Source organism: Anolis carolinensis, unplaced genomic scaffold (genome assembly GCF_035594765.1).
Source record: "Anolis carolinensis isolate JA03-04 unplaced genomic scaffold, rAnoCar3.1.pri scaffold_11, whole genome shotgun sequence".
NCBI lineage: Eukaryota > Metazoa > Chordata > Lepidosauria > Squamata > Dactyloidae > Anolis > Anolis carolinensis.
Genome location: NW_026943822.1, coordinates 11,713,529 through 11,740,691, shown reverse-complemented (window position 1 = coordinate 11,740,691; position 27,163 = coordinate 11,713,529). Strand labels below are relative to the sequence as shown.

At 41.4% G+C, this 27,163-nt stretch overlaps 2 protein-coding genes across 2 annotated transcripts in view; one reads left to right on the top strand and one right to left on the bottom strand.

Annotated features, from left to right (window-relative positions):
• Positions 1-13,453, top strand: part of fam169b (Protein FAM169B) — a 203,607-nt gene extending 190,154 nt beyond the window's left edge. The window contains exon 10 of the transcript XR_010000924.1: positions 12,280-13,453. The gene's annotated coding sequence lies outside the window, so the exon portion shown is untranslated. The remainder of the gene's footprint in view (positions 1-12,279) is intronic.
• arrdc4 (arrestin domain containing 4) lies at positions 7,708-26,485 on the bottom strand. Its single transcript, XM_003226271.4, has 8 exons — positions 26,103-26,485; positions 21,123-21,192; positions 19,809-19,956; positions 16,683-16,785; positions 14,379-14,635; positions 12,517-12,679; positions 10,722-10,876; positions 7,708-10,552 (listed from the first exon to the last, which is right to left on the bottom strand). Exons 1-8 carry the CDS (start codon positions 26,404-26,406, stop codon positions 10,496-10,498), a joined length of 1,257 nt encoding a protein of 418 aa, XP_003226319.1. The 5' UTR covers positions 26,407-26,485; the 3' UTR covers positions 7,708-10,495.
• Between the last annotated feature and the right edge of the window lie 678 nt (positions 26,486-27,163).

The following is a 27,163-nucleotide window of genomic DNA, read 5'->3' as shown; positions in this document are numbered from 1 at the left end:
TGAGCTGAGCTAGTTTTGGATTTACTGAAACAAAACAAAGTTTTGCACACATGAAAGGATACGGGTTGAAAAAAGAAAGCCGAAACATTTTCTTAATCCTGGGTATTTTTTAAGAAAGACAAATGTGGCCAATGTTGTCTATCATTTTGCTGAGAGATCATTATGTTTGCGATATGTCTTTAATTAACCTAAGATACACAATGTTCGGTTTTAATTTGTTTTAAGAGGAAGGGAAAAATCCAATTTGGGGCAAAATAGCAAAAACAATAGAGATCATGTGGACAAACTAAATTACACAAGCATCATCTTTAGCCAATTGTTTATTTTTCAATAACTGGAAAAGGACATGTTTTATGGATCATCTTGTGAACTGACAAGTGCCGTAAATCATCCTTTGCTGCATCGCTCAAATAGGTTTTTATATAATATCTTTGGTGCAGGAAGCAAAAGAACGCAGAAAAGGAAAACTGAAAGTCTGGTATTTTTGAAAGCTAAGCAGTTTGATTGTATTTTAATTGCTATGGGATTTGTAGTTTGAGGAGAGCACTCTTTGATCAAGAAGACCAGAGCTACAACTCCCATAATTACAGAGGACTGAGCTGCATTAATTCTACAGTGTAGACGTACTCACAGGCTAACTAGGTTTATTTAAGGATGGAGAAAGACTAAATGTTGGCTCTTTAGTGTTTTATCTTATTTAATTAATCAGTATCTTCCTCCTGGAATTAACTTAATGCTGAAATTAGAGCTTAAGCCAATTAATTAAGACAAAAATTAAATGGAACTAAGTCTTCCCTTTTTGCTAAAACCCCCCCATTCCTAATTAATTGATAATTTTATTGATTTAAATATTTAGCGCCTATCTTTGTGCTGCCAGAGCCAGCCTGAAACTTAACCAGGGATCCCTGCTGACTGCTAATATGCTGATACTTGCAGACTCTGAACTACACGGAGCCCCAAATGTATGAAATGTATGACTGTAAGGGGGAAACAAGAGGCTGTTTTTTATGGATCTTGGGAGAACTTTACAGCAATGGCACCATCCTATATTTACTGACAGTATTGCAACAAAGCCAGCGGACCTGATGGGATCCCTGCTGAAATCAAAGCAGTGATTCTACTTTCAACTCCAGAACCGAAAATGAAAGATTGGTGGGCAGGAAAACAGATTCAAAGATGGGCTTAAAACCAACCTTAAAAACTGTGGCATAGACACAAAGAGAACTGGGAAGTCCTGGCCTTGAGCGCTCTAATAATAATAATAATAATAATAATAATAATCATCATCATCATCATCATCATCATCATCATTTATATCCCGCCACCATTTCCCCAAAGGTACTCAGGGCAGCTTAGAGAGACACTCGTAACTAGAGGTCAGCTGTGATCAACAGTGCTGTGGAATGTGAAGGGGCTTGAATGGAGGGCGAAAGGGAGAAACATGTCAAGAAGAAGGTGAATTAAGCCAACCCTGACTGGGACTGCCTTCCACCTGGAAATCGATGTCCTCACTGTGGAAGATGCGGATCAAAAATAGGTCTCTACAGCCACCTACGGACCCACCCCAAAGATACTACACTTGGAAGACAATCATACTTGGACACGAGCGATCGCCGATGGATGAATGAGTATTTACAGAGTAGAGAAATGAACCCAATTTCTCTCCCTCATTGGCCAGTGTTTATTTTTAAGCTGTTATGCCATGTTACGCAATGGTAAAACATTCCCAAGCCAATGTTTGGATGGCTCCGTTCGATTCGTGACGCTTCCATTCTTCTCTAAGTCATTCTAGGACAACACAGCCATATTAGCATTTTGCCAAAAGTACTATTAAGCAGACAGTTGAAACACTCAGGGTAAAGAAATACTGGCTTTTTAAAGCTCACTTCAGTTCGTTTTCAAAGTGCATCAAGAAACTCTTGGGGGTTCAGAAAAACAGTTCTAAATCGATACAAGATACAGGATAGGTTCCCAATTTCCTGACTACTAGGATTTATATTAATACCAAGATGTCATTTTAGTATTATCTATACTGGCCTAGCTGTGTACTAGAGCTCCCGTCTCCCCCAGTTTGGAATGTTTATCATCGGGAGTCCAAAATATCTTGGGAAAACAAGTATGGGAAAATGTACTCTATGCATCAATTCTGAAGCATCTTGGATGACCTTTCATTCCCAGAGATGGTCATGCTCCGTCGCGGATCTGTGGCCATCTCAATGACCTGATCACATATCCAGGCTTCCCTTTGATACTTTTAAACTATGGACATACTTGTCCAATAGCCCCCAGGCACTATGGACTTATACACTGTGTTATCTTGGTCTCAAAGCACTGCAGGCATGTGACTGATTTCAACATACTAAGTAAAACGTTACAATACTTTGATATTTGGAATTCTATGTGCCAATGCAGTTTGAAGACGCTTCTCTCTTGCATGGCTTATTCCTTAGCAAAGAAGCTTGCCCATGTACACTCATGTATGTAATTTGGACCAGGCTACGGTGTAGTAAAAAGGCTACACATGCGGATACTTGTGCATCTGTTCCCAGTTTGCAAAACAAAAGTTTCTCTCTATGCTGCACTTGGCAAAGCCATGGGTGCCGATTGTTCGTTCTGCATCCCAAACAACCAAGGGGTAGCAGATTGCACTAGGTCTTTTCTCTTGCTTTTTAATTCCCTATGTACTCTAAAAAAATATGCGCCCAGGACATTCTTATAGTGTGCAAAGGGAAGGTTTGTATAGGGCATGGGGAGTTTGTGTTTGTATTATGGTAGTTTCTGCTGATTCCGGTGGATGCTTTGGGATCTGGCAGAAGACCACAATTGTTGCATAACCCAAGGGGGGAAAAAATCATCTAAGTGTTCTGTGTACTCGGAGTTAAGGAAATGGCAATTTTAAATGGGGAAGTTGTATTTCTGTAGCACCCTTTCTCTCAAGCCAGTAATGTAATACATTTGAATATAGTCCAAACCCTAAAAATACACATCTTGGTGCAATGCAGATCCCTGGACACCACTTGGGCTTTTTTTCCTCATTCAAACCACATTGCAACGCATAGCTCTTAATATGGGCCAAATTGCATTCTGCTTAATGACCCCAACAAGAAAGTCCATTTTCTTTACAAGACTATCCTATGATTAAGGTTTCTTTTGTAAAGCCATGAGGTCAATTTACATTACAAATAATCAGCTTGACAGATGGAAACAAGGTACAACAGGAAAATGAATAGAAGTTGCAGAAAATAGAGAAGACAAAATAGAAAAGTCAATAAGCTTAATTACCGTATTTACTAGATTGCAATGCACATCCTTTTTGGCTTGTTTGGTCAAAAAGGAGGTGTGCATTACATGCGATGGTGCATTATATGGTGTAAGGCAGTTTCTTATGTTTATATATATCATCTTTGATGCAGGAAGCAAAAGAATGCAGAAAGGGGAAACTGCAAGTCTGGTATAGAATCATAGAATCATAGAATAGTAGAGTTGGAAGAGACCGCATGGGCCATCTAGTCCAACCCCCTGCTAAGAAGCAGGAAATCGCATTCAAAGCACCCCCGACAGATGGCCATCCAGCCTCTGCTTAAAAGCCTCCAAGGAAGGAGCCTCCACCACGGCCCCGGGGAGAGAGTTCCACTGTCGAACAGCTCTCACAGTGAGGAAGTTCTTCCTGATGTTCAAGTGGAATCTCCTTTCCTGTAGTTTGAAGCCATTGTTCCGTGTCCTAGTCTGCAGGGCAGCAGAAAACAAGCTTGCTCCCTCTTCCCTATGACTTCCCTTCACGTATTTGTACATGGCTATCATGTCTCCTCTCAGCCTTCTCTTCTGCAGGCTAAACATGCCCAGCTCTTTAAGCCGCTCCTCATAGGGCTTGTTCTCCAGACCCTTAATCATTTTAGTCGCCCTCCTCTGGACGCTTTCCAGTTTGTCAACATCTCCCTTCAACTGTGGTGCCCAAAATTGGACACAGTATTCCAGGTGTGGTCTGACCAAGGCAGAATAGAATAAGGGGGAGCAGGACTTCCCTGGATCTAGATGCTATACCCCTATTGATGCAGGCCAGAATCCCATTGGCTTTTTTAGCAGCCGCATCACATTGTTGGCTCATGTTTAACTTGTTGTCCACGATGTGATGATCCATGGGCCTTGTAGTCCTGCTCAGGACATTGTAATAACTGATGATGAAGAAAACTTGGGTTTTTTACCTTCCCAGTCTGAACTGGATTCCTCTCAGCCAGATCTTTCCCAGGCAGATCTGGGAACCTTGCACCTGCAAGAAAGTTGTCTCCCAGAAGTATGTCAAACAACCCCAGAGCCTACTTCTCCCGTGTTCTTGCGCCGGGAGTTTTGTAAACAACAGAGAAGTTTGGAATCAGCTTCGCGCAGGAGTGCGAGGATTGCAGCTAAGAATGTGGCCAATTAAGACTGCTTCTCGTGAGAATCTTTGGGGAGTCTCACATCTGGTCTCAGAGTTTAGCTTTCGGTTCTGATTCCCAGAGAACTGCTTCGGCGGGAAAGTTAGACTCTATTTAGGTGTTTTACCCGCGTAGTAACTTCGCGGAGTCAATTCGTCAGCCTACGGAGCGAGTTGTGTCTGGACAGCGCGCTCCGATTCAAGCCTCGCTCCTGCTCAAGCCTTGCCTTGCTATCCAGCCTTCGCCTTGCTTCCCAGCCTTTGTTTATCTACGGACTTTGCCTTGTTTCCCAGGACCAATCCTTGCCTTGTTCCACGGATTTTACCAAGTTATTCCACGGACCTTGTTCTTGTTCCTAGTTACCTTGTTCCACGTTTTAAGCCTTGTTTCAAGTATCAAGTTATTTCCTAGCCTCGCTCAAGTTTTGGACTAAAGGACCTTGTCAATTCCCCTCACTTTGCCTGGCAAAGTGAGTGTTTCGGTTATTGGATTACAACTTTGGACCATAATATTTCTTATTGGACATTGCTTTTTGGACTAATTCTGACCTTTCCTGAAGGGTCTAATTCTGGACTATTTTCTACATTTGTTTTTATTAACCTTAAATATTTCCTTAATAAAGATATTAGTTAGAATCTGGCCTCTGCGTATGGTTATTGGTGCTCTGTAGCCTGGGTCGTGACACACGAGGACTCCAAGGTCTTTTTCGCACACACTGCTGTCAAGCCAGGCGTCCCCCATTCTGTATCTTTGATTTCCATTTTTTCTGCCGAAGTGAAGTATCTTGCATTTGTCCCTGTTGAACTTCATTTTGTTAGTTTTGGCCCATCTCTCTAGTCTGTCAAGATCGTTTTGAATTCTGCTCCTGTTTTCTGGAGTGTTAGCTATCCCTCCCAGTTTTGTGTCGTCTGCAAACTTGATGATCGTGCCTTCTAACCCTTCGTCTAAGTCGTTAATAAAGATGTTGAACAGAACCGGGCCCAGGACGGAGCCCTGCGGCACTCCACTTGTCACTTCTTTCCATGATGAAGACGACGCATTGGTGAGCACCCTTTGGGTTCGTTCACTTAGCCAATTACAGATCCACCTAACCGTAGTTTTGTCTAGCCCACATTTTACTAGTTTGTTTGCCAGAAGGTCGTGGGGGACTTTGTCGAAGGCCTTACTGAAATCCAGGTACGCTACATCCACAGCATTCCCTGTATCGACCCAACTCGTAACTCTATCGAAAAAAGAGATCAGATTAGTCTGGCATGACTTGTTTTTGGTAAATCCGTGTTGACTATTAGCAATGACCGCATTTGTTTCTAAGTGTTCGCAGACCACTTCCTTAATGATCTTTTCCAGAATTTTGCCTGGTATTGATGTGAGGCTGACCGGACGGTAATTGTTTGGGTCGTTCTTTTTTCCCTTCTTGAAGATAGGGACCACATTCGCCCTCCTCCAATCTGCTGGGACTTCTCCCGTTCTCCAAGAACTCTCGAAGATAATTGCCAGTGGTTCTGAAATAACTTCCGCTAGTTCCTTCAGTACTCTTGGGTGTAGCTGATCTGGCCCTGGGGACTTGAATTCGTTTAGAGAGCCCAAGTGTTCCTGGACAACTTGTTTCCCTATTTGGGGTTGGATTTCCCCCAATCCTTCGTCCATTCCGTGTTGCTGAGGTTGAAGATGGCTTTCTTTTTCTGAGAAGACCGAGGCAAAGAAGGTATTGAGCAGTTCTGCCTTTTCCCTGTCCCCTGTCGCCATCACCCCATCTTCTCCTTGCAATGGCCCTATTGCCTCCTTTTTCTTCCTTTTTCTACCAACGTAAGCAAAAAAGCCTTTTTTGTTGTTTTTTATGTCCCTGGCAAGCCTGAGCTCATTTTGCGCTTTAGCCTTGCGAACCTTTTCCCTACAGGTGTTGGCTATACGTTTGAATTCTTCTTTGGTGATTTCTCCCCTTTTCCACTTCTTGTGCATGTCACTTTTGAGCTTTAGCTCAGTTAGAAGTTCTTTGGACATCCATTCTGGCTTCTTTGCACTTGTCTTATTTTTCTTCTTTGTTGGCACTGTTTGCATTTGCGCCGTGAGTATTTCACTTTTGAAAAACTCCCATCCATCCTTAACTCCCTTGTTTTTTAATATCGGCGTCCATGGAATGCCGCTCAGTAATTCCTTCATTTTTTGGAAGTCAGCTCTCTTAAAGTCCAGAATGCGTGTTTGACTTGTCTTAGTTTCAGCATTCCTTTGTATTGCAAACTGCAGGAGCACATGGTCACTTGCCCCTAAGGATCCAACCACTTCAACTGTATTGATCAGGTCTTCCACATTTGTTAAGATTAGATCAAGAGTTGCTGATCCCCTTGTTGCCTCTTCTACCTTCTGGACCATAAAATTATCTGCAAGGCAAGTGAGGAATTTGTTGGACTTTGTACTCTTGGCTGAGTTTGTTTTCCAGCAGATATCGGGATAATTGAAATCGCCCATGACTACTATATCTCTTCTTTGTGCCTGTTTGGTCAGCTGTTGACAGAAGGCTTCATCAAGTCCTTCATCCTGACTCGGAGGTCTGTAGTAGACACCCACGACAAGATCTTTTTGAGTCCCGGTTCCCTTGATTCTTATCCAGATGCTTTCAAGCTGGTTTCCCGGATTAGTCTTGCATTTCTTCTGCAACGTAACTGTTTTTGACATATAAAGCTACTCCCCCTCCTCTCCCCTTTGTTCTATTTCTGTGAAAGAGGTTATAGCCCTCAATGGTTAAATTCCAGTGATGGGAGTCATCCCACCAGGTTTCAGTGATGCCTATGACATCGTATGTGTGGTGCTGTGCTAGGAGTTGGAGTTCGTCTTGCTTATTTCCCATGCTCTGAGCATTAGTGTAAAGACATGTACCTCCTCTCGAGGTGACCTCCTCTCGAGGTGACCTCCTCTCGAACTGTTTATTTGGGATTATTGTGCTCTCTGTACTTGGTCCTTGCTGTGTTTGTGCAGCCCTCCGTTTAGCCTTTCGGCGGTTCCCTGTGGTCGTGGGTAATATATCTTCAGAAGTAAAGCAGTTTGATTGTATTCAGACCTCACAACCTCTGAAGATGCCTGCCATAGATGTGGGCGAAACGTTAGGAGAGAATGCTTCTGGAACATGGAAATACAGTGTGGAAAACTCACAGTGATAGCAGCCATGAAAGCCTTTGATAATATGGGGAGAAAGGCACTCTAGCCATGAACTGTGAAGGATTTTAAAGATCAAGACCATTTGTGCAAAACCACCACACTATGCCCCAACGTGCATTTGGGACACAAATCAAGACAGGTGGACACTTTTGCTATTTGTTTTTATTGAAAAAAAACCCCCCAGAACCCATAGGGTTCATACATTCATAAAAAATACAATCATTTCCCATTTTTACTTGGTTTTTATACTGTTTTACAGTCGCTGAGAAAAACCCCTGAATTATTAAATTTGTAATTGTGCAATATATATATATATATATATATCTTTAGGCAAAACATCCTGCCCTTAAATGTTAGAGGCAGACCGCTGCCTTTTCAGTTTCAAACCAGTCCCTTAGAAAGATAACGCCATGCTTCTGAATAACCTAAGGCCACGGTTTATTTGCAAGTAACCCAGAAAGTGATCCCAAGATTAAAACCAAAAGATCAGCATCTCAATTGTTCACACTGATGCCTATCCTTCCACCGCACGACCACAATGATACCAACTGCCAACTCTTCTTGGTATTAAAGTTAGTCATGGTAAGCACCTAAGTTATCAATGTTTTAGTTTTACTCTAAGACATGCATATTATACAGCCACGTTATTGCTATTCAAGTAATGGAAAGGAGCCAAGAAGGAGAATATTTTGTTTCCTTCCGATGCAAATCTCACTATATTATTACATACACTTCTCATTTCTTAAAAAAAGGCATTGGTGATACCACAGAGGATTTGGTTTTAAGACAACTGTCATTCCCAGAATAAGCTGGAGTGTGGTCTTGGTTAAAGCGTTGTAGGGATCTTTTTTTTAAAAGCAAGTGGGGCATATATGCCAGGCGGTTAAGTGCACTTTCTTGCCTCATTTAGACAAGCAAGACAGATCAGACATTTCTAGCCTCTTACGCCAATAAATAAGCTTATATAGAAAGAAGGGAACAAGATTTGGTAACTCCAGCATGCCACAAACATAATCCAGGCAGGAGCAGTTGAATTCCATGCAGCAGGAATGTCAGAGAACGGGACATCCTAAATGTATGTTTTTAAGGAGTGCCTTTTTAAGGAGTGCGCTGAAAGAACAGAAAGTGCTGGCAGCATGTCACTGTATACATAACCTAAAAGAATATTTTGCCTTCAAGCCAATTTTTCCTGATTTGTGGATAGATTAAAAATTAAGAACTCTGGTGATCCATCAACTAAGGTTTCTTAGTGCAAAAAGCATACTGTAAGTGATAACATCCTGTACACACAACTACAGTTGCTTGAAGATGAAACTTCACTCTTAACACCAAACATTCAACGTGCCCTGAGGAATACATCAAAAGATACTGCAATAAAATAGAATTTAAGATGATCCTTAAGTCTAAAGCAGTGGTTCTCAACCTGTGGGTCCCCAGGTGTTTTGGCCTGCAACTTCCAGAAATCCCTGCTGTTAGGATTTTTGGGAGTTGAAGGCCAAAACATCTGGGGACCCACATACATGTTGAGAACCAATGGACTAAAGGTATAATAAGCAAGTAACAATGCTCTAAGCCAGGTTACTGCACACAGATATATGGATGTGACTGCTGAATTAAATCTGTAGCATCCAAAACAAACCAATTGTCCCTGTCTTGATTCAAATTGCAGAATAAGCTTTCACGGAGTACGTCCCACATCAATACCTGCATGAAGCAAGGTTAGAAACAGATATGTTGTAGACGCGATTCTGCACCAGATGAAGTGATAGCCCACGAAAGATGATAAATTTTTCTTTAAACTGCCACAGGAAACTTCTTGGTTTTTTCTATTAATTTAAGAAAGACCCATTTAGCTTGTATAGAGAATTGATCACAAAACCCCATCATTTTTAAGAGTCCACCTTCCATAGAAACTGTATTACAGAGAAATTATATCCAAGATGGGATTTACTGAAACTTCTCCCCATCTAATATAAGCTAGAGGCAGTACAAATTCTGGAATTGCCTTTTGGTATCTGCTCCAATATCCAAAAAAGAGGTAGGCCTTTTGCTTTTTTTGAAACGAGGCAATGAAGAGTGCTACTTCTAATTCTGATTAAATTAGAATGTTAAAGCCATGCGGCTGCCTTCAGCCCAATAAGTATCGACTCCAAACAGGGCCAAGCTGATGAAACTACACATTGGCTAAATATCTGGCTGCTCCCTACATCAGATCACAGCAAACCCACAACAGCAAAAGATAAACTACTCTATTCACCTTTCAAATAAATAAAAATAAATTAAAAAATCCCAACAGGAAAACCCAATCCACAAAGAAGTTAAAATAAAACCCATCTTTGCCGTTGTTGTATTCCTTCCACTTCTAATAACAAATACTTGCAGCTTCATAACATGGTATGTAATATCTTTCCCATCTTCAATTCAAAATTGGAATGAGATGTAGCGCTAGCATTTGACTTGATGCCATAGGTGCAATTTTTGATCCCGGATTAATTAATCTCAAAAATTCTTGTGAAATAGTCAAGCTGAAGAAGCCCTTGGAGACACCCGTGGGGTGGACTGTAAGGATACAGAGAAAATACTTCAATCTGCTCAGTGTGTCCCTTTTGCATTTCCTTGTTTTAACTTCTTTCCTTTCACTCTGTGCAGCAACTTCTATGTCTTCTCTCCTCAGAAACATTCCATTTTTCCATCCAAATAAAAGAGGGTCCACTTCATCCAGGAACTGTTTGTATTGCTTCTTCTGTGCCAATCAAACCACAGTGCTTTCCATTCTTTTTTCTCTCTCTTCTCCACAAAGAGGCACAACTTATTTGGACCTCAGGCGTGGTTTCAAATTCACAGTAAGAATGCCACTTTTTAAAAAAGCATTTCAAGCAGAAAACGCGTCCGTGCCATCTGAGAAAGACGCAGTTATTTCCAACCAATCCTTACGCCATGATCGAAACTGGTTGATTGACTTCTACCTCGGTTGGATGTGGATCAATCTGCAGAGAAAAAAATAAATGCATTTACTGCTTGCAATTCTGGAATTCATATATATATATATTGGGGGGGGGAATATTGTTTAAAAATTGCAAAAATGTCTCAACATATTATTTCAAAGTTAACTTCCCTCGACTTGGATCATGGAGCCCCCCTGCATCTTAATTTTACCTCTGAATAAAGCGGAGGAGGCTGAAACCGAAACTCTTGAATGTAGGCAAACATAGGGCAACACAGCTGTTCGTCATGGTCAACTGGGGCTGGATAAGCAGTAACGTGTCGTGAAAACTCTTCCTCGGATACGATATCAGCATAATTGGGTGGGGCTAGAAGGCAAACAACATACAAGTCAGTTCAGTTACTAATCTGTTGAGGCATTTATTTTTTTGGCCATGATTCTGTTCCTAAGCTGTAAGTATGATAAATGCCGCCCTAAAACTCAGAAGTAGTCATTTCCCTTTAAGAGGCACTCAAATCTAAAAAAAAGCTTCAGTTTTCTGACCTTGATATGTCTGAGACACATTACAGGTACTTCATGATTTATTCCAACTCCTAGCATTTCTATCTTATTCCTTTCCATTTTATTTGCAGAATTTCCTTAAAAGATAAGATTTAGCTGACAGGCCAGACTGACCTTCCATGGGACCCTGAAGGAATGACTGCACCAACCCGTGCTTGTGAATTAATATTTTTGTACATTCCTTTGCCTAACCTTCTAAGAGATCTACAAAAGCTTATGTTGGAACCAAGATTAAAAAAGGTGTGTGTATGTGTAAGGTGGGTTTTGGACTCTGGAAGACCAGGCTTCACACTTTTGCTCAGCCATAGAAATCCACTCAAGTGACTTTCAGGCAGATTATACACTTTCAGTTTCAGAGGAAAGCAATGGCCTTCAAAAATCTCTTATCTCATTAAAAAATCCACTGGAATAGACTTGGCTTGGGAACACACAAAATATATAATAAAAGCCTCTATCTATCTATGTATGTATGTTTGTATGCATTTTTAATATGGCTCCTGTATCCAGAGAGCACGGTGATGTCCGTCAATGATGGATCTGGCCCAAATCTGGCACACAGACCCATCCTAACCAACTTTAACTACAGGTGAAGTTTGGGGGCAATGACAGATGATGAAGGGAGTTGTAGTTTATCTACATCATTATGCATTTTCTAATGAGACCATTCATAAAATCCAAAACCAATGACTAATGTTTATCCTTACAAAATACTAACCCGGGCATCGCTGGGTACCTAAGCTAGAGAGTGTGTGTGTGTGTGTAATAGATATATTTGTGTGTGCGTGTATATAGTCAAACTATGTTTGTCTGAACCACAAAGGCTATTGCTAGGTGACAATCCAGTGGTCATTTGCAATGTCACTGGATCAGCTGTTGCTAGGGGAAGGATTGGCTGTTGCTAGGTGAAGTGGTCCTCTGTGATGTCATTGGGAAAGAAAGGGAATGTGTATGAGAAGGGAGGAAGGAAAGAGCCACAAACAGAGCTTGGTTCCCATGGAAACATTGTGAAGCCATCTCAGAGCAAGAGGAAGGGAAAAAATGAAGGGTAAGGAAAGGCAGGAAAGAAAGAAAGAGAAAAAGAAGGAAAAGAGGGGAAGAAAGAAAAAAGGAGACAAGGAAGGAACAGAAAGGAATGGGGAAAAGGTATGAGGGGAGGGAAACTATTACTGTTGTTGTTTATTTATTTATACCCTTATTTTTCTCATAAAGGATACTCTAATGAAAGATGAAGGAAGGATGAAAGCACGGGGCAGCAGTCCCTCTGACACAAAGTGGATATACTAGTGTTACAATGAATTCTTTCCTCGGCCTAAAGGAGCTTCTCAGTTCTCTCCAATGATCGACACACTATGCTGGCTTTCATTGCATAACAGCTTTCAATATTTGCAAGATTGATATATCTGTTCCTACCATTAAGAACTAAAAACAAAGCCCCCACATCATTACCTTCAGGGTGTTCTGGCATGGTCAGTGCCAGCCAGCTCATATCCACACTGAACTGGCTGACAAGGCTGGAGTTTCGGCTGGAAAATGCAGTACATGGGATTGTGCCAATGACCAGAGGCAGTTCAAGCATCAGCTTTTTAGCACCAGGGATATGAATGTAGACCTGCAAGGAGATAATGTTTCAGAAGGGAGACAGAGTGACCACTATCCATTTTTACCAAAAGATGCAAGAAATTTCAATAAATCTAGTGCTTTTTCTGTGGATAGGCAAAAAACATTTCAAATAAGGCAGACTTTTAGTTCTTACATCATGTAGCAGAAGGGTGTGTTCAGTATGGTAGGCTGTGATTTCATTTTTTAATTTCTGTTTTACATGTGCTTAAATGTATTATTATTATCTAACGTGCATTTTAACTATGTGTACCTTTTATTTTAATAATGTTTTATCTCTTTATTTTAACGATGTTGAATCCCGCTTTGAGGCACAAGGAGAGGCGTGTAATAATGTATTGCTGTTGTTATTATTATAATTGCTACATTGCTTAATGTACTTTGTAAAAATCTTTATACTTTTGTAACATTACTGTTAACTTTATATCCCTGTAACATCAGCCCGATAAATCACATATAATCCTATACTGTTCAACCAACCTACTGCTATGCCTCTGGACTCTTTATCCAGTCAAGTATAGTTTAAGGTACAGACCTGTGAGTGTGAAGAACTACTGCATATGAAGAATAATCTGGGCTTGGTTTAATATCTGGAGAGCTAGTTTTAAATTTTGAAATTTAATCTGCATTTGATCAGGTGATTGTAACTTGTTTTTAACTCTGTATTTTGTTGTATGTGTTTTGAGTGTTTCATCTCTTGTTTTAATGGTGTTGTACCCCATCCTCGAGCCAAAAGGAGAGGTGGACAATAAATATTATCATTGTTGTTGTGGCACATTTCCTTCCAATTTAGTGATACAGTCTTATGGTTTGAAGATTATTAAGACTAGGCAATATATCAAGGAAGAGTTTAGAGAAGCATCACCATGTTCTTAGACTTATGCCTACACCAGTAACAATAGTAGTTGGGTTATTGCTAATGTATATATTATATTTATGTATAGCTGGTCCTTCCCACAAGTCTGGGATTTAGAAAGGCTTATATACAAATGAATCCCTGGCCGTTGAAGACTTCAACTTCCAGGTGAAAGAGTCTAATCCATCACAAGCATGACTGCCTTTTGATTGACCAGGAGCACCCCTACCTTGTTTGCATTAAACTTCGATTCATTTGTCCTCATTCAGTCCAGTACTGATGACAAATACTAGTCATCAGGAGCTGAAGAAAGTTCCTTGGAGGTGTAATAGTATTCTAAATATACTCTTTACACTTTTGCATAAAAAGGCATCAAATATCTACTCAGAGAAGCAGCACCCAATGCCTGCAATGCTTAAATGCCCATTAAGTATGAGAGCACAACTCTACCTCTTTAACTGGAACAGCTGATGGGAGCTGTGGTACAGTAATACCTGTAAGGACGCAGTTTGATCTCTTGAGTTTAAATCCAGATACAAGGCTTGAGGAGATGATGCCTGACTTTAAAATGTCATTTAATCTGTCCCCAACCTCAGAGCCACAAGTGCCATTGAGATGTTGTTCAATAACATCTGGGAATCCAAACTGGGTAAAAACTAGAGAACCAGCCGCTATGTAAATCTATATATATATTGGCTCTTTGTATCCACAAATTCTCCATCTATGGATTCAACGGCCCTTTGAAGGCAACCATAAGGATGATGTGGTGCTCAATGGAAACGAGTCTGACACCCTCTGTTCTAAATGAAGTTGAATGATGAAAAGCCACACTCACCGCCAAGGAATAGTCAACTCTGATAATGCAGCAGTCAAGGATGGAAGGGGTCACAGGTGGGATTTTCAGAGTTTTCCCATTCCATGTGTCCGTACTGCCAGATGCAACGTGGTTTCCTCGCACATTGGCAACCATCTGGCGGAATGTTTTCGTTTTCCCACTTGCAAGGTAAGTCTGTGTTTGGAAAATGGCAGCTTTTGGAACAATCAAACGAGAGGAGCAATTCTCAATTTCTGCATAAATCGGGATGGCTTCACCTAAAACACCAATGTATAAAGGAGGAGTGAATTAGTATGTTAATAAACACGATGCTGTGGCTGTCAAAAGTTCACCCATTATGGAATAGAAAGCATTTCTTAATTTTGCAATCTGTCCTTTTTGGAACAATTCAGCAATTTGAGTTTTTTATTATATAAAAAATGAGATGTGCTTTTGCATACAGGAACTGCATATGCTGCTGCTGAGATAAGATGAGGATTGACATTTTGGGTTAATAAAGTTAAAAAAACAATCAGGCTGTTTCTCCCATTTTTCTAACCTTTAAATTGTTGCAACGGGCATCATGCTGAATACAAATGGTCTGAGCTAACTTTTTAAACACTGTTTTATTTATGCCACAAATACTAAGGCCTTTACAGAGAGGACACTAAATTTGGAACTTTGTGTCAGGAAGCAAACACAGAATTTCAAACTATGGAGCGCTACCGAGATATGAATGCCTGAGCATGTTATCAGAAAGAGAGGTTCTTTACGATTCTGATGTCCACCATGTGCACAATATAATAAAATAATAATAATAATAAAACTTTATTTATATACCGCCCTATCTCCCGGATGGGACTCAGGGCGGTTTACAGTCATAAAAGCAACACAAACATTACATAACAACATAATACACATTATTAAACAAAGTAAAATAATACAATTATAACAATAAATCACACTTACATGACCAGATCAAGGGGACGGGAACCATAAAGGGAAATCTTATGCAATATATTCAGGCTCAGAAGTCAGCGGTAGTCCAATATTAATTATTCAAAAACCTGCCGACACCACCAGGTCTTCAGTTCCTTACGGAAATCGGATAATGTAGGGGATTGCGTGATCTCTTTTGGCAATGCATTCCAGAGCCGGGGGGCCACTGCCGAGAAGGCTCGTTCCCTCGTCCCCACCAGCCGCACTTGAGACGGTGGTGGGAGCGCGAGAAGAGCCTCCCCGGAAGATCTCAAGGTCCGCACTGGCTCATAGGAGGAGATGCGATCACGGAGATAGGTAGGGCCCAAGCCGTGTAGGGCTTTATAGGTCAAAACCTGCACCTTGAATTGGGCCCGGCAGTTTATCGGCAGCCAGTGGAGCTGCTTTAATAGGGGCATTGTGTGCTCCCTATAGCCGGCTCCCGTTAGAAATCTGGCTGCCGATCTTTGAACCAGTTGGAGTTTCTGGGCCGTCTTCAGGGACAGCCCCACGTAGAGAGCATTGCAGTAATCCAGTCTGGATGTAACTAAGGCATGGACCACCGTGGCCAAATCAGACTTCTCGAGGTACGGTCGCAGCTGGCGCACAAGTTTTAAATGTGCAAAGGCCCTCCCAGCCACCGCCGACACCTGGGCATCAAGCGCCAGAGATGAATCCAGGAGGACCCCCAAACTGCGGACCTGCGCCTTCAGGGGGAGTGCAACCCCGTTGAGCACAGGTTGCCACCCAATACCCCGATTGGTCCCACGACTGACCAGGAGGGCCTCTGTCTTGTCTGGATTAAGCTTCAACTTGTTAGCCCTCATCCAGTTCGACACAGCTGCCAGACTGTGTTTAGGGTCTGAGCGGCTTCCTTGGAGTTTGGTGGAAAAGAGTAGTAGAGTTGAGTGTCATCTGCGTAGAGATGGCACCGAACTCCAAAACCCCGGATGACCTCTCCCAATATCTTTTCAATCCTGTTTTTCTGCTGTTTCAGAGACTAGAACATGTACAAATCCATAGAAATTATAAGAAAAGAGATTCCACGTAAACTTTAGGAAGAATTTCTTCAGTGCAAGAGCTGTTTTGACAAGGAACAGACAGCTTTGCAGGGTGATAGATACTCCTTTGGGCATCTACTTATATATTCTTGGTTGAACGTGGGTTGGACTAGATAGCCTTTCTGAACCACATATTCCCTACATATTTTAAAGGAATGGTTGATTGAACCCATGGATGCAGAAGGTGAAGGGTCAGTTGTATAATGACACAACAGAGAAACCGGACTATATGACAAATTAATATCATTATCTTCCTTTATTATAAAACAGAACAAGACACACTTACCATTACAATATCCCTTCCTTTCGATTTTGGCACTCAGGGAAACTGGCCCAGAGGTGAAGAACCAGCATCCAACCATCTTTTCCTGGCACTGCCTTGCAGGAGTCTGCAAAGGCAGAGATAAAAGGGCCATGAAAAAGAATTAAAGTATTAATGTCTCTGCGATCACTATATCAATTTTGGGTTGCAACGACGCTCAAAATAGCAAATTAGTTTTGGTAGCATCCATGCCAGGGCAAGGATGGCAAAATAGATACAGACTCTCAGTTGCATTTGAACAAGTTAAAGCTCTGCACCAGGCACATAGGTTTGCATTCACTCAAATACTCAAATAAACTGCAATTATTTTTACAAGGAGACATATCCTCTTCCTATACGTATTCTGCATGAAGGCTCTATGTGGCAACATATATATTTTTCTGGCAATCACAGAGGTTTTATTACTCTCTGCAGCAGTAACCACACATATCAGCTGCCAATTCAGACACTGAATTAATCATGATTTACATATTATTAGCCAGATATGAAACAAATACCACGTCACGGTGCAACACTTAGGCTCTGGATGTTATTGCTGAGCCTGGAATAGTACAACATTCAGAGGCAAGAAACAACAACTTCTACACTAACTTAAAAGGAACCTCTCTTTCCTGCAATTTCTGTGGCGAGGTGGGAGATGACCTAAAGCACGGATTATTTTATTTATTGTGATAATTTAAGTGTCCATTTTTCTTCATCAAGGTGGGACTCAAGCATGAGTGAAATTCTGCAGATGTCAGCTACTTTTAAAGGGGAAATTATTACATCAAATAAATGTTTGAGGCTTGCTCACATACAGAAATTACTTACAATTTTACCAAAGACATTTGAATGCTGTCTGCATGCATTTATTTTAGTGTCATTGCAATAAACTACATGTTTGTCTAGAATAACTAATTCTATATATATCAATGGCTGAAAATTATCATACTTTTGGACTTTTGGAAGGAGTCCCCACCCAGCCCGGGATCCAAAGAATATTTAGACGTATGTTACTTTCCCCTACAAACAACAACTCAGCCCTCATGATTTAATAGCTGGGAAGCTACACTGACAAGTTCACCTTTTCCAACATCCAGGGATGGGTTGTAAATGGGCTCCTGCCCAAAAGAGATGGCCAAAAAGCCTTCATGTGGGAGGGCATCGCATATGGCCCTGTGCCCAGAGGACATTCTTTTAGAAAGCAGTTTCAACTGGACTGCTTATATTACCATTTCATTTCATAATAGTGTGGGAAAGTGGTACTGTTTGTTTAGAGAAACAAAAAATAGCACGCAACCCATTCGTTTGGATAACACAATTATTTGGAAAAGTTGTTTTTCAGAGCTAAATCAATTACACTTCAGAAAGGACGTTAAACTAATATTTTAAATTAATACAGACAAAATGAAAATGTCAAACTTAACAGAATTAGGAACGGCCATCTGAGGCAAAATTTACATTTCCCGTGCTAAACACTAACAAGCTTACTTAAGAAAACAAATATGCAATTCAATATGAAATGAAAGGCATCTTAGCAAGGACAGAATCACTTCTGATTACAAACTAGAATGGAATACAGCAGCTGAGGTGATCTAAAGCAGGGCTTCTTAAACCTTTCCACTTTGGACCCCTTTTGGCCCAAGAAATGTTTACGTGACCCCCAGTATAGAGGTATATAAATAAGTATAAAAATCAAACGTATGCTGATAACAAACCAGTTTAAGGAGAAGTCGAAAGCAACAATACCCAAATAGACCTAAGACATTTTCCATAACACTGGCCAACACAAAATTTGGTGCCTCAAATGTTAGCCCTGTTCCTGGGTATATTTGATCTGCGGAGTCTAAAAAGGACACTAGTTTCCTCCTATCAGCTCTAGTTTTTGAGATACAGAACATTTTCCACATACCAGGCACCATCTGTCCACCAATAGAAAACCATGATAACCATATCTAGGAAACTCGTTGAGCCATGTAATCATTCAAAGTTCAAGTATCATATATATGTATGTATCAACTGATTTTAATGACTAAGCTGAAGGCAGGTTTTGAGGCTAACATTATGGATTTTAGTCTAAGTCAATAGTCAAAGAGCCAAAGAGCATCGCCAATTTTCCACCTAGGCTCTTTTCCTTCACCACTCCATTCAAAATAGGGAAACGCTCTTTTTTGGAATGTGTTACGGTAAAATACAAACACTAAACTGTGGGTAAAGCAAATCAGGATTTGGGGTGAATATTTTGACTAATATTTTTAGACTTAACCGTATTTCATGTAACCAAATCCCTCGTAAGAAAGTAATATGTAAAAGTACAAGAGGCAGATGCATCTATAACAACAACAACAACAACAACACTTTATAACCCACCCTCTCTTCCCCAAGGGACTCAGGGCGGTTTCCAAAGAATAACAAAAATTGTAAACATTAAATGTCAAAGCAGACAAACATCAAAAACAAAACATAAAATAAAATAAACTCAATACAACTTATAAACAACTGAAGATGAACCAAGGATAAATTTAATAAACCTAATATAACACAAGGAGTCGAACCAATTAAAACACAATATATTAAAAGCATAATATAGTATATCACACTATATGCACTTAATGTTGGAATGGACACAATATAAGAACGCCTTTCATTTATATATTTTTGATTTACTGAATTATGTAATAGAATGGTCAGAGCTTAAATCAAGCACTAGAAGAGATAGCGCACTATAATTACTGTTTCATAGCCTACAATTACTGGAGAGTTAGGGCTCTGTGGTCCTGTAAATGTTCCTTGTACTGTGATGAAGTAAATATTTTTTCCCTTGCTGCACTACTATTAAGTCTTAATGGCTGTCAATCCTCCTCCAATTTCTGGCAGAGCAGCTTTGCCAGTAGGTTTGGAATCAATGGCACAACATCTCCCTCTCCTCTAACATACAAACTATCTGCAATTTATGCTATCTAAAACTATATATTTATAAAGAAAGCTTAGCGAGTGAGCTTATAAGAATTGCGAGAACAGGTAAAAGATTGATCAGAGTAATGCAAAGCCAAGTTATAGTCAACAGAGAATGGCCACATGCAGATGACTCCATGCAAGTACTGCTCTTACCAGTAACAGTGGTGAATTCACATCAATGTGGCTAATAACCTGGAACTCCCTCTTCACAGACTGAGTGGGTGCCATTGGCCTTTCTAGGATGGCTTCAACAAAGTATTGGATGCTGCCATACTTTCCTGTGAAAGAGGTTGCCAATGGTCTGAAGGCAGGATAAAGAAAGTAACAAAGGATTGAATTATGTTTGTATACTGTTTGATGTCATGAGATCTTCAAACAGTTCATTTCACTACCAGAGAGGAAGGTAAGAAATAATAAATATAACAACAAGAACAACAATATCACTGGCCTTTTGTAGGCAGGGAAACCCATTTGTTTGCCATCAAGCATTTATAAACTGATGAGGGGTGGGCTTTTAAAGATGGTGTGATTGATGTTAAGGTGGGTTAATGTATGCATTTAATTATTTCAGTGTTTAATGGTTTAATTAAAACAGTAAAATTACTTTTCAATTTTTATATTTATATGCATTCACATGGTTTTAGTTAACTTTTTATTATTCAACTCCTTATTTATTTATTTATTTATTTATAGTATTTATATTCCGCCCTTCTCACCCCGAAGGGGACTCAGGGCGGATCACATTACACATATAAGGCAAACATTCAATGCCTTAACATAGAACCTTTGAGACAAAGGCAGGCTCCGAGCTGGCCTCGAACTCATGACCTCTTGGTCAGAGTGATTTGTTGCAGCTGGCTGCAGCTGGCTGCTCACCAGCCTGTGCCACAGCCTGGGCCTGTGGCACAGTCTCTACATCAAGAGAAAGAGGGGAGGAAGTAAGTAAATAAAACAACAACAATACATATAAGAATAGGAGTAGTAGTAATAATAATAATATGCTGTATTTATCACCAGCCTCTGCTAATGGCTAATACAAATAGTGGCAACAGAATGCAATTCCAAAACTCATGATTCAGAGTTGACTGGGTATAAAAAACCATTTTAAAAATAAATAATTAACAACAATTAAAACCACACAGTAGTTTTCAAAAGGAGTTGTATCAGTCAGTGTCAGTATAAAATGAACAAGATGGGATGAAGAAATCGGGCAAAATGAGTTACTTTCAAAGATTTTGCTTGATTCCCTCATTTTTACACCCCCCCCCCCATTTTGCATGAAAGCATCTGAGGATGTGTGCCATAGGATGTGTGCCATAGATGTGGGTGAAACGTCAGGAGAGAATGCTTCTGGAACATGGCCAGACAGCCCGGAAAACTCACAGCAACCCAGTGCTGTAAAATTCTTCCCAGCTGTTTTTCAAGAACATTTATAATAAAACATTGTGGGTAAACTGCATCACTTACTGTTGCGGAAGCTGAAAGCTGAAAGGGAATTCATGTTTTCCTGCTTCTAATAGGATTAAGCCCTCATCACCTATGGAAAAAAGAAAAGAAAACGTGTGTTTTAAAAAGTCGATCCAAGTATCACAGCAACTATAAAAAGAAACTGTAAAACCAAAAGGCATTTCTTATGTGCCTTTTCGAAGAGGGCTCCTCAATTATTCCACTCAATGCAAACAAAATGGAAGGCTCTGGGGCTTGGCTAGAAACTTTGGATAAAAAAGAGATGTGTCCCTGAGAAGTATCAGTCTAACAAACAGAAGATAGGAGGATAGAACAGAAAGAGACAAAGAGGGCAATTTTTTTTTTGGGGGGGGGGGGAATTTCCCTGCGAGCTAACTCATCTGCCTACTTACTTCCTTGGTGAGGAATACAAACATGTACAGGATGGGGCTAACTTCCAACACACTCTCTCATAATATAATATATTCCAGTGGTTCTCAACCTGTGGGTCCCCAGGTGTTTTGGCCTACAACTCCCAGAAATCCCAGCCAGTTTAACAGCTGTTAGGATTTCTGGAGGGAGGGCCGAAGTTGGCCCATGCTTGGATTAAGGAAACAGGCCAGGTTCAAGTGAGAGGGGGAAGTTTATTAAGCAAGTGCCTGGAACTAGGAGTGATGTGACTTCATATCTGGAGGAACTGCCTTTGACTATTCAAACCCACACTAATGATTAGCGGGTGCTCTCCAACCAGGAATGTTTCCTGCCCTGTCCCAAGGCACTGGGAATTGAATTTACATTTCCCAGCAGATCAGGGAGGAACACCTTGCAACTTGGGTTTTCCCGCAGACAGGAAGTAGAAAAACCTTCTGGGATCCCTGCATCATAATATTAATAAAAATTATTTTTAACCCCCCTCTCTCCCCGAAGGGACTCAGGGCGGCTTCCAAACAAAAATGGCAAACATTCAATGCCATGTGCAATAATAAACAATAAATTATAAAACCATATACACATACTATTAAAACAGATTAAAAGACTAAGGCTAAATATATAAATAATTAAGTCAGGCATCATAGATAGTACAATTAAACAGTTAAAATCTTTATAAAATATAAAAATATAGTTCTTTGATACATTAAAAACATGGTGAACTTCATACACCAAGATAAAATAGATCAGTGGGTCCCCAGATATTTTGGACTTCAACTCCCACAATTCCTAACAGCCTATCGGTTGTTAGGAATTGTGGGAGTTGAAGTCCTAAACACCTGGAGGGAGGGTCGAAGTATGCCCATGCCTGCCTTAATTCCAGGAAACTGCTCTCCTGCCACTATCTTGAGCCACCAAGAAACTGTTAGCTCATGTTGTTTCATGACACGCCTAGTTCAAAACAACCTTAGCGAAAGATTTTTGGCCAACGTAATTTCACTGCTATTGCTATTTCAACAAGACATGTTTACACCTTTGTGATTATTTTTACACTGTTCCATAGGATACTTTTACAAGAAAGAATATATTGTGGCCTTAATAAACCAAAACATATACATTTCCCCAACCTCCCCCAATACAAATCCTTGCTAAGATACCTGTCATCCTCCTAAAGCCTGTGTCTTTCTCTCAATGTTACCCATTATTATTTACTCTCTTTTTATTTCCCCAAACCTGCTGAAAAGGTCTCAGCTCGAAATGCATTCTTATTTTGGCCCAATGGTTTTGAATACTGCTCTTAGGTAAGCTTTACTGATCTGCTCTGCTACGCATCTTTAAAACTGGCTTCTTAATTCTTGATGGGACGTCTTTCCAAGCAATTTCTTATCTGTGTTGTTGAAGGCTTTCATGGATGGAATCACTGGATTGCTGTGCATTTTCTGGGCTGTATGGCCATGTTCCAGAAACATTCTCTCCTGACATTTCATCCACATCTATGGCAGGTATCCTCAGAGGTTGTGAGGTATATTAGAAAACTAAGCAAGGGAGGTTTATATATCTGTGGAAAGTCCACCTTGTCCATCTTTCTCCCACCCTGGACCTTCCACGGATATATAAACCTGCTTCTGGAACATGCCATACGGTGCGGAAAACGCACAACAACCCAATTTCTCATCCATCCATAAGACCAGTTAGTTATATTTTAATATCATCTCCAGCCCACTTTTCCCCTACTTTTGCCTCCAATAAGTATCTGCTGCCTTAATGCATTCTTTAGCTGGTTTAGGTGTTTGATGGCTGTTTAGTATACACACACTCCATTGTGTTTTGAAGGGGACTGTGCTTTCAAATGGCTTTAATCCCATTAGAACGGCAAAATAAGCAAATGAACCATGACAACCCCAGAATATGACTGATGACGGCGATGCATTTTCTGTATTATTTCCTGTTATGTAATGCTTCGATTCTGACGTATGCATTGCTGACATGTGGGAAATTCATCAGTCATCCCTCTCTATGCAGATTCCAGATTGCCAGATTCAACCATCCATACCTTGAAAATATATCCACTTGCAAATAATAAATAAAAGCAAAGCATGATTTGGCCATTTATTCCCCTTCCTCCTCTTTCCCTTCCCAGCTTCCCTCCTTTCCTTCCATGTTTCTTCCTTCCTTCTCTCTTTCTTTCCTTTTTCCTCCCCTTCGCTCCCTCCTTCTCCTTGTATTCCTTCCCTTTCCTTTTTCCTTCTTCCCATCCTTTCCCTTCCTTCGTCTTCATCTTTATTTCCTTCCCTCTCTTCTCCACCCATCCTTCTTTTATCTCCTTCTTTCTTTCCCTGACTCATGCATTTGCTTTCCTCCCTTCCTCTTTCCCTTCGTTTCCACCTATTCTTCCTTTCACTTCCCTTTCCATCCATCCACCCCTTCCTCTCTTCCGCCCCGCTTCCGCTCACCTGCAATCTAAGAGCATTCTGAACTCCACCAAGGATTGACCTGTAACTAACCTGGCACACAGAACCCCCCACGACTAACAAAAAATACTGGAGGTCTTTACAGGAATTTATAGGAGTTGTAGTTCACCTACAATCCAGAGCAAACTATGAACCCAAACAATGATGGATCTGTACCAAACTTGGCATGCAAACCTGATATACGCAAATTTGAATATTGGTGGGTTTTGAGGGGAATTGGCCTGGGCATTTTGGAGTTGTAGGTACTGGGATGTATAGTTCACCTGCAATCTAAGAGCACTCTGAACTCCACCAATGATGGACCTGGGACTCACTTGGCACACAGAACTCCCATGACCAAGAAAAGCATACTGGAGGTCTTTGGGGGGGGGGGGGGGGGTATATAGGAGTTGTAGTTCACTTGCATCTAGAGCAAACTATGAACCCAAACAATGATGGATGTGGACCAAACTTGGCATGCATACTAATACAGTATGTCCAAATTTGAATACTGGTGGGTTTTGAGGGGAATTGGCCTGGACATTTTGGAGTTGTAGGTACTGGGATGTATAGTTCACCTGCAATCTAAGAGCACTCTGAACTGCACCAACGATGGACCTGGGACTCACTTGGCACACAGAACCACCATTATCAACAAAAAATACTGGAGGTGAACTACATAGGAGTTGTAGTTCACCTATATATATACACTGTATGTATATATACAGGAGAGTCTCACTTATCCAGCACTTGCTTATCCAATGTTCTGGATTATCCAACGCATTTTGTAGTCGATGTTTTCAATATATCATGATATTTTGGTGCTAAATTCGTAAATACAGTAATTACAACATAACGTTACTGTGTATTGAACTACGTTTTCTGTCAAATTTGTTGTATAACATGATGTTTTGGTGCTTAATTTGTAAAATCATAACCTAATTTGATGTTTAATAGGTTTTTCCTTAATCCCTCCTTATTATCCAACATATTCGCTTATCCATTGTTCTGCCGACCCGTTTATGTTGGATAAGTGAGACTCTACTGTACTTGTAAACCGCCCTGAGTCCCTTTCGGGGTGAGAAGGGCGGGATATAAATGTCGCTAATAATAATAATAATAATAATAATGAAAATACATCACACAGTCCTAGACACTTGGGAAATGTTCAACTTGTGATTTTGTGATACGAAATCCAGAATATCTATCTTGTTTGCCATGTCATACAATAAAATAATAATAATGGGTGCTGTGCCAAAAGATCTCAGCCTGCATTTGGAAACAATAGACACTGACAATATTACAATCTGCCAACTGCAAAAGGCTACCCTACTGGGATCTGCGCGCATCATCCGAAAATACATCACACAGTCCTAGACACTTGGGAAGTGTTCGACTTGTGATTTTGTGATACGAAATCCAGTATATCTATCTTATTTGCCGTGTCATACAATAAAATAATATCCAGAGCGCACTATGAACCCAAACAATGATGGATCTGGACCAAACTTGGCATGCATACTCGACATCCCCAAATTTGAATACTGGTGGGTTTTGAGGGGAATTGGCCTCAAAACCCACCAAATACATTTTGGAGTTGTAGGTACAGTAGAGTCTCACTTATCCAACATAAACGGGCAGGCAGAATGTTGGATAAGCGAATATGTTGGATAATAAGGAGGCATTAAGGAAAAGCCTATTAAACTTCAAATTAGGTTATGATTTTACAAATTAAGCACCAAAACATCATGTTAGACAACAAATTTGGCAGAAAAAGTAGTTCAATACGCAGTAATGCTATGTAGTAATTACTGTATTTATGAATTTCGCACCAAAATATCATGATAAATTGAAAACATTGACTACAAAAATTCGTTGGATAATCCAGAACGTTGGATAAGCGAGTGTTGGATAAGTGAGATTCTACTGTACTGGGATGTATAGTTCACCTGAAATCAGTAAGCACTCTGAAGGCCACCGATGATGGAATTGGGCCAAACTTGAACCCTCATAAGGAGCAATAATAATAATAATAATAATAATAATAATAATAATAATAATAATAATAATGGAGGTCTTTGGGGGAAATTGCCCTCCTTCATCCCATTCCCACCCGCCTCACCTTCCTCGCTGCCGGCCTCTTCCTCCCTCCCGAGGAGAGTCTGCCGGAGGTCCAGGCACACGGCGCGGGCCTGCATCCGGGTCCCGGGCGACGGCGGGGGCTCTCCTCCGGGGCCGGGGGCGTGCGGCCCTTCCCTCCAGGCGGCGGAGGCTTCCCCGGCGGCGCGGAGGCGGAGGGCGCGGAGGGGCGCGGGGGCGGCCAGCTGCAGCGCCACCCAGCCGGACACGGCCTCCCCGCCGCAGTAGGCGCCCCCGTCCTCCGCGGGAGACAGGCCCACCTGCAGCCCCGCCACCGCCACCGCCATCGGGGCCGGCTGCCTCTCTGCGCCAAGGCCCAGGCATCGCTTTTCCGCACACGCGCCGCACGCCTGGCCCGCCGCGTGCGCCGCGCCCCCATTGGCCGCGCTCCACGCCCCGCCGGCCAATCGGCGCGTCCGCAGCCCATGTGCACGAGCCGCGCACGTAAACAAAATCCGAGCAAGGCCCAACCGGCGAGGGGGCGTGGCCGGCCAAGTGGCATGCCGGGAAGTGTAGTTGGTGCCCTCACCACAGAGGCCGGCTGCCTCTCTCAGGGAACTACAACCCCCAGAATCCTGCCAACTGGAGGCAAGCCTTCCCCCTTTGCTCAGACCAGGCATGAGCAAACTTGGGCCCTCCAGGTGTTTTGGACTCCAACTCCCACAGGGATTGTGGGAGTTGGAGTCCAAAACACCTGGAGAGCCCAAATTTGCCCATGCCTGGTCTAGTCTGAGTTTCTAATTCCCACATAGGGTTATATCCTGTCTCTAGACGAGGGGTCCCCAAACTAAGGGCCCGTCGAAGCCATTTATCCGGCCCCCTTGGCACAAGGGCAGAAGGGGGTTGGGCTAAATGACCCAAGGGGCCTCTTACAACCATTATTATTATTATTATTATTATTATTATTAACATTGAGGCTGGCTGGACATCTGTCAGGGACAATACTAATGGCTTTTGGTGCACAAAGGCAGAAGGGGATTGGACTAAATGGCCCAAGGGGTCTCTTCCAACCCTCTTTATTGTTGTTGTTTTGTTGTTGTTGTT